Source organism: Mustela nigripes, chromosome 4 (genome assembly GCF_022355385.1).
Source record: "Mustela nigripes isolate SB6536 chromosome 4, MUSNIG.SB6536, whole genome shotgun sequence".
In the NCBI taxonomy this organism is placed as follows: domain Eukaryota; kingdom Metazoa; phylum Chordata; class Mammalia; order Carnivora; family Mustelidae; genus Mustela; species Mustela nigripes.
In genome coordinates, this window is record NC_081560.1 from 61,824,559 (window position 1) to 61,841,560 (window position 17,002).

Sequence of the window (17,002 nt, forward strand, 5' to 3'; positions counted from 1 at the left end):
ACAATTTCAAGTTGCAGGAGAAGGTTAGGAGCTTTTGCAGGAGAAATGACTTCCTGGGTAGGAAATCAATCCACTGTTGGCCAGTTATGTAGTCAAATGTGTTTCCTCTTGCTACAAAACTCATGGCATGGTGATTCATTATGTGTGACTGATATTGGTAACTTCTTTCATTTGAACTCACAAGAAATGCATGAGGTGTCGGAAGCAGTTTACATCAAATTAAAGTGTATATGGTTTTCATTATTCTGGATAAAATTCAATGTTGATGTCACTTTTATTACTTCATTATATATTCCATTATACCAGCCATGCATTTTAAAATTTATCTTTTGATTATATGTAATTCACTAGCAAGGAATTTCTATAATTAAACAGAGGTTAATTGCCTTCTCATTATGCCTTTAGTATAATAACAGTAAATGGGTCCTTGGAAAAGCTGTCTACACGAATACTGTTTTTCAAAATAGCAGAACCATTGATTGTCAGCTGCCCCCTGATGTTCAACAGTCTGATACCATAAATCTGATGGGGGAGAAACCAATTGCAAAGTGGCAATTAAAGGTAAAAGAGAAAAGACATAAATAAATTTTATATATTAAAATTTCATAATGAATTTATGAAGCTACATTTAGAATAGATCTTCTGATTATAAAACTATATCTTACAGGTATCTAATGATGGTTATAAGTTCAGTAATCCCAAAATAATGATCATATATGATGGGGCTTGTCAAGTTTGTGGTCTCTATGGGAAGGACTCATGTACTATAAAGGTATGCATTTTTTTCCACTTATTTTCACATTTACACAGTTGGTATTTTCATTTCCCATGCTATTGGCATATTAATGGCATATTAGTTTTTTCACCTTCATATCAGAAATACTAATGGAGAAAAGCCTTTCTCAAGTTTATATACAGTTAACTAAAATTGTTATTCTGCCCATAACTGTTGTTGAAATGGCAAGGAGAAGGTTTCTACCTTGTATGTTTTGAAATGGCAAGTGTTTATTCCTTAAAAAAATTCCTTAAAAAAAAAAGAAAGGAGGTTCAGATTGAATTTTAACTCTTACATATATTCCTTCTGAAATAGTAATAATGATTTTCCAGTAAGATGTCTCTCCACAGTTACCTAATCTTCTTTGTAACTAGAGGCGTGCAGGATGGAGCTTGTAAAATGTATAAGGCTAGCACTTTTTTTTTTCTCTTTAATTAATTTTTTATTTTTTATAAACATATATTTTTATCCCCAGGGGTACAGGTCTGTGAATCACCAGGTTTACACACTTCACAGCACTCACCAAAGCACATACCCTCCCCAATGTCCATAATACCACCCCCTTCTCCCAAACCCCCTCCCCCCAGCAACCCTCAGTTTGTTTTGTGAGATTAAGAGTCACTTATGGTTTGTCTCCCTCCCAATCCCATCTTGTTTCATTTATTCTTCTCCTACCCACTTAAGCCCCCATGTTGTATCACCACTTCCTCATATCAGGGAGATCATATGATAGTTGTCTTTCTCTGCTTGACTTATTTCGCTAAGCATGATACGCTCTAGTTCCATCCATGTTGTCGCAAATGGCAAGATTTCATTTCTTTTGATGGCTGCATAGTATTCCATTGTGTATATATACCACATCTTCTTGATCCATTCATCTGTTGATGGACATCTAGGTTCTTTCCATAGTTTGGCTGTTGTGGACATTGCTGCTATAAACATTCGGGTGCATGTGCCCCTTTGGATCACTACGTTTGTATCTTTAGGGTAAATACCCAATAGTGCAATTGCTGGGTCATAGGGCAGTTCTATTTTCAACATTTTGAGGAACCTCCATGCTGTTTTCCAGAGTGGCTGCACCAGCTTGCATTCCCACCAACAGTGTATATAAGGAGGTTTTTTGTTTTGGGTTTTGTTTGTTGTTGTTGTTGTTGTTGTTGTTCTGTGGCAACTAAATTCATTGGACCTCACAAATCTCCACCACTGAAGGAATTACGGAAGAGCCCAGCCAGAGCTGAATCCTCACAGCCACACCCTCCTCATTTAGCTGCAGTCTGTTGGTTTATCAACAGATCTTTCTCATAGGCCAGCTACTGATGTAATCGATGCCAGGGATCTAATATTACTTGGCTCTTCAAAACTGAGAAGCATATCAAATAATATTTATGTAGATAAAAATTTAAAGTATTATTTTAAGTTTTAGATCTTTCTTCCCCTGAGATTAGCAACTAGATGTTATCAATAAGAAGTTTCTGTTTCTGAAAAGTTGTTTGATTTTTACTTTCCCTTAAATATTCCATTTCCACATGTCTTATAAGAAATACTTTTAAAATGTTATAATTCACAATTGTTTTATATTGTTGGGGCTATTTTGTTTTTATTTTTGTATTGTGTTCTAAGTGACATCAGAAGAGATTTTTGTCAAATATGCAAAGTTTATATATGCTGAACAAAATTTGGTCTTTTTCTCGGGTTGAAAATGATTGCTACATTTAATGTTATTTCTTTGCAGATCAGCTTCTCTATTATTTTGTATAAGGATATCCATTGTCAAATGTGGATAATTATATCATAGTTCTTGTTCAGTTTTGCCATATTCAGAGGACATGGTAGGCTCCTAGAGCAAGGGAAAATCGTTAGAAACTAATGTGTTTCAGTAAGATGAGCAGGGGAAAAATTGTTTCATTTCTTTATTAATAGAGCATTTCCAGCCTGAGTTAGCAGTAAAAACAAAACAAAACAAACAAAGAAAAAACAAGAAGAAAACACAGGTTTTCTTCCTTGTTATTTATAAACTAATTCTACACAAAGATAAATCTACATATATATTTTCTTATTCCCTCCTTATTGATCAATTCCATATGCAAATTGCACAAAAGAAAATGATTTGTTTTCTAACATACATTTATGATGAGGATATATGAAAAAATGTTTCCTAACCAGAATAGACTTATTATATGCTTTCACTGAAATCACCAACATATATGGTATTTCCTTTCTATGTACATTTTTTTTCCTAAACACTAACTATAATGACATCTTAATTGTTTTTCTCCTTTTAAAATTTCCATTAGGAAAATGTTTGCATTATAGATGGGATCTGCTACATTGAAGGAGATAAAAATCCTACCAGCCCTTGTTTGATTTGTAGACCAAAAATTTCAAAATTTACTTGGTCATTTTTAGAAAGTAAGTTAATCTTTATTAATCCAGATATTTTCTCTACAAGATGTTTTTAAGTGATTTTAAAGCATGAGGTACTTAAAACATATTTAAGATGTGTTTAATTTAGGATCCTTCCTAACTGCATGACTTACTTTGCTTGGACATAATATAGGATGAAATGTTATTTCATGTAATTTCTATGATTATAATACAATAGGGTATGGGATTTCCATTTTAATATTTGATACTGAAAGCAAATGTGAATTATTAATGGAAGAAATGGGAATGGCTAATTCAGTTACCCACAGTTTGTACAAGTCAAATAGCTACTAACAAAATAGGCTCTCAAGTACTATATAAAACGTCCATCAGTAAAGTTGGTGGGTTTAGTGGAAAGAGAACATTACTTTGAGACCAAAGATCTATATCCTATCCTTAGCCTTATTTCTTTTTAGTTTTGTGACAAGACATTTAGCTATTTAAATTCCAGAGGCCATGCATTCACCAGGTGTTAAATAAGTCTTCCTGGATTCAGTAATCTATTAAGTGCCTTCCAGCCCTACCTTTCTGTGACTACATGAATATAATAGTGGGTCCAGATAATGTCTGAATACTTAGTTCCATCCGAAAAAAACACCCCACCTCATAGTCATGTACCATATAATTTCTTCACTTCCTTAAGTACAGCTATATATAATTCCACATAGATGTTTCTTATTCTCTTTCCTCAGTGAAAAGACCAGGCATCACAAAATACAATGAGATATATTTACTCCCTGGCCCCATCCCCATGTAATTTTATCTGAGTCATAAAACCTTTTATTTATACTGTGCTTTATAACATCACTATATATATTACTGTATATACAAATTTCATGACTGCATTAGACCATTTGTCAGATGATTCATTGCTCAGGTGCAAGACCCATGGGGTGTTATGGGAAGACAATGAAAATTTGGAGAATTTAGTGCCAGGGACAAGGGAAACACACTATAGCTTCTGAATTGGTATCTGTGTTTTTAATGGTTTTGGTATGACTGACTCATCATAGATTTACAATGTTCAAGGATACCAGGGGTCTGGAAATACCATCTGTCCCAAGTTTCTTGTATTGAGGGATGAGGAAATTAAAATCAGTAAATTGTATAAAGATATATGAGGGCAGAGCAGGAACCAGCACTACACTCTCTTGGCATCAGTGCTTTGTTGATGCAAGTGGAGTGTGTTTGTGCCCAGCACAATGGAAAAGGCTGTTCTTCCAATCTGTTAAGCCAGTTGGCAAGGGAGGGAGCCATTTTTTAATGTGACAATGTAAAAAGATGTTTTAAAGCATTACTTGAGCACAAAAGGAGCACTCTCTGTCTTCTGAAATAACCAGAGTTCCAGCAAGTGAGCTTGGCAGCAGGAAAGATCTCTGAGGAGCAGAGGGTTGCTGTGACTCTGTGGCCCCCAGTTATAAAGGGGGAGACAGGTACAGTGAGGAAGAGTCAGGGGAGTCAAATGAACAGTCCAGACATAGTGGAGAGTAAAGGAGAAATAAAGAAAAGAAGATGCTGAGAGGGAAAGTAAAGCTGAAAAGGGTAGAGGACAAAGAAGAGTGAGAAAACAAGCACTGAGTTGGTCGACATGGAGAGGTAATTGCAGACAGGAAAGAAGAGGAATCCAGTTTGGGGAATGCAGAAGTGTTTCTCTTTTCAAAGTGCTTTTACACTCTTGTAGCAAAGGTTGAAGTCTTGGACCTGTGAGTTACTTTTACATTTTCTCAGAATGCAATTGAGTTTATTCTGAATGTTAAAAAAAAAAAAAGGTAATGGAAGTTAGCTGAGTTTGAACTTCATCAGAAAGTTCTAGTAGGAGCTCTCTCTATTGTACTTTCCCTTTTCCTTTATTTTTTTTCTACACGAGTACAAAGTAAATGTTTTCTCTGTGACAGACAACCAACCCCCAGTGATTCAAATACCGCAAGACAAATTGCAGACATTTTTGGGGGAGAACTTTGTGTACCAGTTCATGGCCTTGGATCCCGAAGGTTCTGACATCCATTTTACCTTGGACTCAGGTCCTGAGGGAGCAAATGTTTCCTCTACAGGACTTCTCACATGGAAAGCAGAGTCCCAGACTCCACAGCAATTCACTTTACTCTTTAACGACGACTGCAATGCTGAAACGAGAGTCACGATTATGGTAATATTTATCATTACATAAATGCCACTGAATTAATTAGCAATATCGGTATCCATTTTAAACTTGCAATATAATCCTTAATTTGTGAAGAGGAACTAAATTATTCAACATTTCATGGAAAATTAAACTGCCAACATGCTGTTTTTGTCAGAATTTAAAATCTTATGGAGATTCTCAATTCTAGAGCATGGAGCCAAAGGATCATTTTCACCTGTACTTAACTATGATAAGGATAAAGAATGCATTCATTTTTGCCTCTCTGAAAGACCTGTGCTCAACCTAAGGTTGATAATTATACCCTTTCATTCAAGCAAAGTCATTTTTTATTGACCATTCTTTAGATATTATCAGTCATGAGCTGTTAATACTATTTTTTTTTTTTTTGCACTGTATATGCTCGACATTTGGGACACACTCATACAGAAGTAATGGTATGAAGTGCAGTTGTGTACAATTTCATGGTAACCACAGAATTCAAGTGACTGTTTACTCTCTGTATTTTGGGATAACTCAGGGGCATGACTGCTTTACTCCTTACGGATTTTTGTTCCAGTTGTGGTGCGTGCATTATAGAAAGTGATCAATCATCTTGTAACATTTTTTTTTTTAGATTTTATTTATTTATTTGTCAGAGAGAGTGAGCACAGGCAGACAGAGAGGCAGGCAGAGGCAGAGGGAGAGGGAGAAGCAGGCTCCTTGCTGAGCAAGGAGCCTGATGTGGGACTCGATTCCAGGACGCTGGGATCATGACCTAAGCCGAAGGCAGCTGCTTAACCAACTGAGCCACCCAGACGTCCCATCTTGTAACATTTTTAAAAATTATCCAAAGCATTTATATTTTGGCTATGCTTTTGAAAGTTGGCATAATTACTTTATTAACATATCTTTTTAAATAGTCTTTTACATTAAATATATATTTTTAAAAATTAATCAATTAATTAATTTTTGTAAAACTTGTGGTCTGGTCTTGTACATAAACATACATACCAATCAAAATTTCTGGAGCATAAATTGAAGTTAATTTTATTGAAAAATAAAGCATCTTACTTTTTGTTTCTTTTGGAGGTGACTGTGAAATCTTGTGATTGCTTGAATGGTGGATCATGTGTGTCAGACAGGAAATTTCCTCCAGGAAGTGGAATGTACCTGTGCATCTGCTTGCCTGGCTTTGAGGGGGTTCTCTGTGAAGTGAACGTCACTGAGTGTCAGTCGAACCCCTGTGGCCTTGGCAGGTGTATTAGTGGATTTCCCAGTTATTCTTGTGTATGTCCGCCTGAACTCAAAGGTGAGTTTTGGTTCTTCATGAGTGAAATTAGTATGTGATCAGATTAGAAAGGAAAGTTCTGTGGCTTTCCAAGTAATCTACAGATTGCTCAAGCAAGTGTATGTTCCTAAAGATTTTAATATACACTTAAAAAGTGTAGTAATAGTCATCACAAATACATTTGCTACCAATATCCTTTTATTATTGTACATTGCTTACAGAAACTCTTATAATTTTGCCCATTTTTGTCATTTTAATGGCAATATTCTATGGCTGTGTTGTATTTTGCAGGTTCCTAAACATTTCTGTCTAAATTTGGTAGGTAAAGTATTTAAATGTATTCAATTGAAATATAACATGGGATAATGAAGAAGTTTGCCATGGGAAATGTAAAAATTATCATTTAAGAAAGGTTGATAATTCATTTACTTAAAAGATCATGATATAAAGTTAGAGTTGCAATCAAATGAAATTTGCTAACTCATTAATTATCCTCAAATGTCTGATTCTAGAAACCTCAACTAAGAGTATGAATGACACCTTTTAATTTCCCAAAGCTTTTTGCAAGTCATACCCATGTTCCCTCTAATTTAAATAGATACAAATGTTAAATAAGTAAATGTGTAATTATTGAGCTGCAGTTTTTTTCCCTGAAGGCATCTATTTTAACATAAAAATGTTAGAGGTGCCTGGGTGGCTCAGTCAGTTAAATGTGCATCTCTTGATTTCAGCACAGGTCATGATCTCGGTCTTGAGATCAAGCCCCACATTGGCTCTGGGCTCCAGGAGGATTTAGGCTTGTCCCTCTCCCTCCTCTTTGGCGCCTCCTCCTGTTCAGTCTGTCATATAATAAATAAAATCTTAGAGTAAAATTAAAAAATTTATCATTTGGGACTGTTAGGCTACAGACTACATTTGAAAGAATTCAAATGTTGATTGTTTCATGGATTTTACTCTAATGAGTAAATGACTGAATATATTCATTCAAATAAGTTTTTGAACATTTCAAAGAGCAACACTTGATCTCAAAAAATTTTACTGAGGAAAGACTAACTTTTCCTAGCATGCTATAAAATTTTCATGGACTTTCACAGCTAATGCAATAACTGCAGTAAGGTGTCCTTAAGCTAAGATGACAACCATTCTAAGACTTTTTTAAAAATTCGTGGAGTGTTTTTAACAAAGTAAAAATTGCTACTCTAATATGGTAAATTTTTTTTCTTAAAATATTAATGGCTTTTTGTCTTCTTTTTTATAGGGAAAATCTTATGTACTTGAAGGGTCTTGTTTAATGTTAAAAAGAATCTAATTAATGACTATGTTTTACTCTGTTGTAAATTTTAAAATTAGTACATTCCTCTTAATATATTACAGCTTTTCTGAAGTTTGTAGGGCATACCTTAATGTAACAGAAGTAAAGATATCTTTTGGAAAGTAAAAGTAAAATATCTTCAAGTAAAAGAAATCAAATAATGAGCACTTAACAGGACACATAATGTTTTTCAAAATAAATAATTTGAACTCTCAATCTTTATTTTGTTTAGGCAAAAATTGCCAGGAAGATGTTGATGAGTGTGAATCCAGGCCTTGCTTTCCAGGAGCAGAGTGTCTCAATACCTTTGGCTCCTATCACTGTGGTGCATGTCCTAAAGGATTTTATGGTGATGGGAAAATATGTCATGGTAAAAGTCCCTATTTTCTGCCATGAAGTATTTTTTGCTCCATTTAATTAATCCAAATCCCTCAGTTCTATTATATCTTTTACTCCTGTATTCATTTAGTGTATATTCATTAAGTGTCATGCACTAAGCTGGAGGTGGAAAGATGCAAAAATAGGTAAGACATGCCCTTTGACCTAATGGGTTTGAGTATGATACCAGGGAGTCTGATGTAATCACCGTAGTTCAATATGGCGTTCTATGTCTGCTGATAGAAGTGCCCGCAGAGACTAGCAGGAATACTACACAGGGAATCATGTCTATCTGGAGGGATAATGAAAAGTTTTTTAAAAAGAAGAGTCATTACAGCTAAATCTGATGTATCCAATCAAGAGAGAAAAAGCTTTTGAGGCAGAAGAAACATGTGCAAAGGTGGAGAGGCATGTAAAATCACAGCACACTTGGGCACTATGAGTAATTAAGTGTGCTTAAAATATAGAGGGTAAGAGGGACTGCTGCAAGAATTAAAGCTGGAGTCCTAGCCAGTGGCCAGATCACCGAGAAACTGTGAGAAACACAATACAGTTTACAGTCTACTCAAAAGCAATATGGAGGATGGACCACTTATGTGTAAGGAACTGTGCTATTCTGAAGGTGGGAAGAAAAGCTAAGACAGTATTACAAATAAACAGGAAAGACATGAAGATATTCTGACCTTGGAGGAGGAGGTAATGGTTGAAAGAAACACTAAAGGAGCAAGGTGATGGTCCATGGTTAGTGATTGGGATTAGCATGGAGAGGGAAAGAGAGTTACTAAGTGCCAAGTGCTCAGTTTAGGTGAATGGGCATGTAGAATTGGCTTTCATATTGCTATGCACTAAATAGTGTCACCTGAATGTTGTGTCCCAAAACCCCATTGTGGCTGTATTTGGAGTAAGCAGTTGAATGAGGTCATAAGGGAGGATTGGGATCCAATAAGATTGGTATCCTTAGAAGAGGATACACTGGAGAGCTTCATCTCTCTCTGCCATGTGAGGACACAGGGAGATGGTATGGGAGCCAGGAAGAGACTCTCACCAGGAACCAGATGGGCCTGCACTTTGATCTTGAACTGGCTACCCTCCAGAACAGTAGGAAAATAAACTCCTTTTGTTTAGGACACTCAGTCTATGGTATTTTATTAGGCAGCCTGAGCTGACCAAGATACGTGACACACATGACATCTAAGTAAGAAGAAGGGGTTTTGGAAGGGAAAGAATGAATTCAGTATGGATACATAGGGACTGAGGTGACTCCAAGTGGAGCTCTGGAGGGAAGATTAAGTTAAAGATACAGTTCTTAAGGTTATCAGTCATGATGAAATTACCCAAAGAGAACACGAAGAGAAAGGGGGACAAAAATTGGTGGATATCAACCTTTTAAAAGCTTAAAAGAGAAAAGTTAATTATAGAAGACAGTGTCAAAGAACTGTATTTTGTTACCTATAAGTAAATAAGACCTCATACTGATGAAAAATAAATCACTTTGTGAGTCAGATTGGAGCGGGCCAGTCTAGCACTAGAGGTAACAGATTTAAGCCCAGTGCAGGCTGGTAAGGGGAATTCCCTGCTGTCTCAGCCACTCACACTTCCCCTTCAACACCCAGTTCCAAATACTCAACAGTATCGTACCCTTCACTGTGTGCACTAAAGTGATCTAAGATCAGCCTTTTGCAAACAGAGACTCATTCCCTGAATAAAACCTGTATCAAGTGGAACTTAAGAGGAAAACAATTTGAACCATGTCCCACTACATATGAGTGATTAATAAGTTCCTTAACTCTGTCAGAGGCATTTGTGTATTTAGGAAGATGCTTGTTAATACAAAATAATTCTTTTTTCTTATTGGTATTGTTTACTTGTTTTATGGCAGACACTGATTATAAAAGTCAACACAGCACAGTTCTTATTCTTTAGATTGCTGACTAGAAGAGGAAAGAGACACATGAGTCAATATCAGGGACAAAACTCTGTGGGAGAATATAGATGGATGAAATTGGTTGGGTGGGTATGTGACTAGGAACACCTGTTAGTCACATCTGGCTGCCATAACAGAATAACAGATAGGATGACTTAAACAACAGAAATTTGTTTCCTCAGAATTCTGGAGGCTGGAAGTTCAAGACCAAGGTACCAGCAGGGTTGCTTTCTGGCTTCTCTCCGTGGCTGACAGATGGCCCCCTTCTCACTGTGTCCTCACATATGCACCCCCCTTGTGGCTCCTTCTGTTCTTAAAAGGACACCAGTCGTATTGGATTAGGGCCCCGCTCATGACTTCATTTAACCCTAATTACCTCCTTAAAGGTAATACAGTCACATTTAGAATTGGGGCTTTAATATAAATAAATTTGGGGGACACAATTCAGTCCATAATACAAGGATTTGCTGAAGAGGTGACATTTAAGCTAGCTCTGTAATCTAATTTGTGAAGAGTTCAATCCTAGTGACATTTTTATTCATAGCATTTTGGTTTTATAATCGTGCAATCTGTTTTTCATGTATACATCTGCAGTTGAAACACAGTTTTTACATGAGTCTACCACACATACTGTAGTTCTTACAAGTTCTAACAAAAGTGAAACTACGGAAGAGTATGGTAAAAATGCCATACAGAGAGACAGGCATTTTAAGTCAACAAATAGAACTGCCTCTAGTAAGTAATGGTCTTGCTAAATAAAATCAAAGGACAAGTAATACCTTTCATTTATTTTCCAGAAGACAAATATATTTCTTCCTTAGGAATTTTTCCCTTTAGAAAGATTGCCTAAGATTATACAATGCAGTTTACAAATTATTCTTTTTCTTTCTAATCCGTTCACTCCCTGGCTTATAGTCTAGAAAAATGATGCATGTTGTATAATGAACAAATGATATCTAAGGTGATTTCTGCGAGGCTTATGATTATAAGTAACCATTTCAAAGTTACATTTTACAACTCCCTGGTCATTCAACATCGACTTAAACCCTAAAGACTAGAAGAAACTCATTATTTCATTAGGCCTTTTATTTTCCATAGTGCTGTCCTTATAACTCTTGATTTATTCAATTAATATTCTGATTGTCTTTACAATGACCTTACACATTTTACATAAGCTTTCTTTATGGTTTTGCATTTTATATTAGCTATTCATCTTGCAAGATTATCACTGCACTTATTTTGCAAGATATCTTTATCAATTACTGTAATATAGGAATACTCTTGATTTTAATTTATTCATGCATCCAGTTGCCTTATTAAACATTCTACACTTTTTTTTATAGTTGATTCTTTTTCTTGGTTTTATAAATAGACAATGCCTCTTGCCAATAGTGAGTTTGTCTCTTATTCTTACTTACTTTCTTATTATAATAGTAATTACGATTTAATCTATATTTATGATATGCCAGGACAAATATTTATATACTGTGTCATTCCATCTTCTCAATAGCTATAGACAGTAACAGTTATTATTTCCATGTTAGTCATCTGTACAGAGGCATAGATGGGTTAAATATTCTGTTCAGATATATACAATTTGTAAAAGAAGAGAGATTTGAACATGAGCAGTCTGACTGCAGTCCCAGCTCTCAAATTTGAGCCCCCATTGTAATGGCTGGACCTCCAGTGTGTAGGCAGGGAATAGTTTTTAATGATTTTAATGGAAATTCTTCTCATGTTTCACCATTAAGTATGATATTATGGTAGGTTTCTGCTAGAAACCCTTCATTCAGTTAAGGGATTTTCCTTTTATTTGTTGCTTTCTCAGAATTCTCTTTAGATTTAATTTAGAAGTGGTTTTTAGGGGCACCTGGGTGGCTTTGTGGGATTGGGTTCTCTGCTCAGCAGGGAGCCTGCTTCCCCCTCTCTCTCTGCCTACCTGTGATTACACTCTCTCTGTTAAATAAATAAATAAAATCTTTAAAAAAGTGGTTTTTAAATTTTATCAAATGGTTTTTCGGCATCATTTATGACTTGCTATAATTTCTATTAATGTTTTGTTAGACTAACTTTTTTAGAATGTTTTCAGGAGAAAATTGTATCAAATTACTTTTTAACATTTTATATTTTCTTTATATTATAATATCATAATGAAATTATGTAATATAATTCGGTAAGTAGAAATACAAGTCAGTTTCATCCGGATGTTGTAGTCTGTAACTACACTGCTTCATTTCATCTGGTAGTATTTCATTGAAAATGTATATGTATTTTCATAAATGATACTGACTTTAGGATTATGTCACTTGATCAAATGTTTATAAAACTTTTCATCTTGGGGTGCCTGGGTGGCTCAGTGGGTTAAGCCTCTGCCTCTGGCTCAGGTCGTGATCTCAGGGTCCTGGGATCAAGCCCCACATCAGGCTCTCTGCTCAGTGGGGAGCCTGCTTCCCCCTTCCCCCTCTCTCTCTGCCTGCCTCTCTGCCTATTTGTGATCTCTCTCTCTGCCAAATAAATAAATAAAATCTTTAAAAAAATAAAAAGTAAAAAATTTTTATCTCTTTCTATGCATTGCAAGAGTTTTATACAATATTCTTTCCTTGATAGTTTGGTAATTTTTTTTCTATTGGATCATCTGTCTTAGCATGATATTTAATGACTTTCGATTATTTTAGATTATTTAGATTTAGATTATTTTTGTTTCTCTCATTGCAATTGTTCTATCAACTCCTCTGGCTCTTCTTCAGTCAATTTAATTATATTTTGCAAAAAAATTTTAAGTCTTCATTTAAAATTATACATAGTATGTTTGTATGATTTAAAATTTGCTTCAGATTATTATGAATTGCTCACATGTCAAGAATACAAACGTGAGCAATTTCCTTTGCTTTGAGCCTCAGTGTATGAAGTGGTCAATAAATGTTTGTTGGCTCTTTCTAACTCTTAATAAAATTATTAATTATTGTTCTTTAACTTTTACAATGTTTAACAGTCTGGGTACCTGATATATCCAAATAGATTGTAAATCTTTGAAGGCAGGAAGTGTATGATGACTTCTTACTACTGTAATGGCATACATGTGATAGGCATTAAATAAAGGAATGAATTAATGTTAAATACTGGGGAAAGAGCAGAATATTAATAAATGTTATTGACTGACATTTCTTTTTCTTTTTTGGTTCTTCAGATATAAAATTTCAGTCACTGTCAACAGATCATTCATCATCCGGTGCAAGCTTTACCCACAGGCCTGCCACTATCAAAAAGTTCTTGAACACAACCAGTGACATCTCGCACTTCTCATTAAAATCAGTTACAACTCAAATGAATAATTCAAAAAACATTATTTCCCATCAGATACCAGGGTTTGAACAGGCGGATCATACTATCAGTACAAATTTCAGTCTGGAGGAATTGGGAGTGACGACGAAAAACCATAGTTCTTTAAGCATCAACCCAAATGGTTCCCCTGGTGAAGTAAAGGATGTTAAACAGAACACTATCCAGACAGAGGCTGGAGGGAATAATTCTCAAATTAACAGGCCTGCCAAAGGTTACACGCAGTATAAGGATGGGTTTGCCTCATCGGTTACTAGAGCCATCACTACTTTGCCAGAAAAGCCTGGATGGACCAGAATATCAACTTGTGCTGAATCACCTTGTTTTCTTGGTGTTTCTTGTGTGCCAACCACAGATGGTCACTTCCAGTGTGGACGCTGCCCCCTTGGATATTATGGAGATGGTATCAATTGCAGAGGTAGTATGAAAATTCTTGAGAAGATGCATTTAAGTGCATTTAAGTTCACATTTAAGTGATTAAAAAGAAATGCCTCTCTATTCTCTCTATTAATTTCTGCTTATTTCATTTAGTTCACCAATTTCTATTCATTGTATTTATTATTTGTATATATATCTTCTTCATATTTCAAAAAAAAATTAACATGGCTGTTCCTGAGTTATTTTTAAAAATTAAATCAAATAGTACTATAACTATATAATATATTATAAATATGGTTTGGGTACATGCTGTGTTCCAAGGTTTATAGACACATTCTTTATCAATTATGTCATATAATCCATAAAGACTCTGCACATGGACTATTTATTTTTCCCCTTATCCGGATAGGAAAGGCAAAGCCTTACAGGGCTAACTGACTTGCCTAGCATTAAGCAGATAAAGAGAGAAAATAAGGATATGAATAACATTGTGGTCTGGATTCTTTTCAGCTTGCAGTGGGCACTTAGCACTTTAAATTACTAATTTGGGTGTATTTGCTTATTTGCATAAACTGGGTTTCTCTATAATTCCTCCAGCTCTTGAGAATAAAACAAGTTGGGCATCACTTTAATTTTGAAAGGAGTGTTTGCTTCTTTTCACAATTATCAGTATTGTTTTCTTTGAGGCAAATCAAAATTTTGGCTTTGATACTGCAGAAGCTATTTTGTGTTGTTGGTATTTTGTTACTTTGTTTTGTATTATTTGTGTTTTGATTTATTTGAGACCAACTTAATTAAGCAATAGAGCTGTTGGGGTATGTATTTCTTTGTTCTCAGTATTACTGAGAGGTACTTTTTCTGTTTGTTTTTGGGTTTTTTTTTTTTGTAGGAATAGTGATAATAATAACAACTTTCAATACTTACATGTTTATAATATAAAATGTCATATTATTAGTAAGACAAAACAATCATACATTTTGTTTACCTCAGAAAAATGTTAAATGTCTAATAAAATATATCAGGTAGTTAAGCTCAAGGAATATAAGCCTATAAACTTATGACGTGTTTCTAGCCTCTTGCTCTTTGAAATTCTGATTATTCCCACCATTTACCAACATTTGTCTGGTTAGTTTCTGAAACTTTATTGACCTCTGGAAAAGTGTAATCCCATTTATGGCTAGCAGCCACCTTCAACATCAGGCTTTGCTATGGGAGTAATTACCTCATATGATATTTCTTTTTGACTGTATTAGTCATGTTTCTCAGTCACTTAGTAGTAAAACAAATTCAAAGGGAAAAAATAATTTTATAGATAAATGTAGTGATTATTGTTCAATAAGCAGCCTCAGAATTTTCAGAGAATTTGAATTTTCTTATAAGTAAGTCTATGGGCAACATGTGTATATTGTATCAGCAGTTCAACCTTTTTTCCTTGATTTTTGCAGCCATTTGTAGACACCCATGTGGAAAAAGCAGGGAGTGTGTTGCCCCAAACATATGCAGGTGTAAACCTGGCTACACCGGTTCTAACTGCCAAACTGGTAGGTACAGCACTCACTAGTTTGCATAATGAATTTAATCGATAATGGGCATTTCTAAAACATGAGCTTTATTTTATACAGCTATATGTCATCCTGATTGCAGAAACCATGGAAAATGTATTAAGCCTAACGTTTGTGAATGTCCCCCAGGGCATGGCGGAGCAACATGTGATGAAGGTGATCATTCAAATTAAAAACCAAATAAGAAGCAAAATAACACTATTTTCTTTAAAGCTTTTTAGAAAGATAATTCAGTTTTGCTGTGTTTGTACTGATAAATCTTAATGCTGGCAGGGAAATCTAAGCTTTTTAATGTTTATTAAAAATAATTTATTTGAAGCTTCTAAACACTTAAGTTTCTAAAATTAGGTAGCCAAAGAGTAACAGCTTATTTTTCCTTGGTAAAATTGTCTTCAGAAGTAATATTTTTGAGATTTAGTTATAATGTGCCATATCCCAATATGTATTTTAGTTTCAAGCAGAGGACTCCTGATTATTGAATGACTTTTCAGACATGGCTCCAAGAAAGTGCTAAATACCAAATAATTAGAAGATATTAAGTGGTAAAAAGAATCCTAAAAAGTGATTTTTAAAAACGTGTATTCAGGGACAGCTGAGTGGCTTAGTCAGTTAAGCATCTGCCTTTGGCTCAGGTCATGATCTCAGGGTCCTGGAATTGAGTCCCACATGGGACTCTTTGCTCAACGGGGAGCCTGCTTTTCCCTCTGCCTGCATCTCCCCCTGCTTGTGCACTCTCTCTGTCTCTTTCTCTGACAAATAAATAAATAAAATATTTTAAAAATAAACAAAATATAAAAACATATCTATAGCTATATAATATTTTTTTGGAATTTTGAGAGTTTATGAAATGGCATTTTCAAATGGATAATATTTTAAAAGGACATATTTGTTATCTTTAACATAATATTCTATTTATTATTTATTTATTTTTAAAATATTTTATTTATTTGACAAAGACAGACACAACGAGAGAGGGAACACAAGCAGGGGACGCGGGAGAGGGAGAAGCAGGCCTCCTGCCAGGCAGGGAGCCTGATGCGGGCCTCTATCCTAGGTCCCTGGGGTCATGAACTGAGCCAAAGGCAGACGCTTAATGACTGAGCCACCCAGGCTCCCCTTAAATAATATTTTAAAGAATATCTTTGATAGACGGTACAATAACTATGAACAAGCCAAGAGCCACACTAAATACTTCCATGACAAGGCAAAGTACAAATTAATAAATTAAAGTAAATCCAGAGTGAACTAATAGAAACAATATCAATGATGATGAAAATAATTGTGGAAATATAGGAGTATTCCTTTTTTTTTTTTAATTTTATTTATTTATTTGACAGAAAGAGAGATCACAAGTAGGAAGAGAGGCAGGCACAGAGAGAGGAGAAAGCAGGCTCCCTGCTGAGCAGAGAGCCCGACTCGGGGCTCAATCCCAGGACCCTGAGACCATGACCTGAGCCAAAGGAAGAGGCTTAACCCACTGAGCCACCCAGGCGCCCCAAG

The 17,002-nt window shown here is 35.2% G+C and overlaps 1 protein-coding gene across 1 annotated transcript in view; it reads left to right on the forward strand.

Moving 5' to 3' along the window:
• The window catches only part of VWDE (von Willebrand factor D and EGF domains), a 71,192-nt gene that overhangs the window by 42,805 nt on the left and 11,385 nt on the right, over positions 1-17,002 (forward strand). Inside the window, exons 14-22 of the mRNA XM_059395722.1 lie at positions 406-561; positions 668-772; positions 3,070-3,184; positions 5,095-5,345; positions 6,411-6,630; positions 8,154-8,291; positions 13,411-13,980; positions 15,386-15,481; positions 15,563-15,658. Coding sequence (XP_059251705.1) covers positions 406-561; positions 668-772; positions 3,070-3,184; positions 5,095-5,345; positions 6,411-6,630; positions 8,154-8,291; positions 13,411-13,980; positions 15,386-15,481; positions 15,563-15,658 — 1,747 coding nt within the window. The remainder of the gene's footprint in view (positions 1-405; positions 562-667; positions 773-3,069; positions 3,185-5,094; positions 5,346-6,410; positions 6,631-8,153; positions 8,292-13,410; positions 13,981-15,385; positions 15,482-15,562; positions 15,659-17,002) is intronic.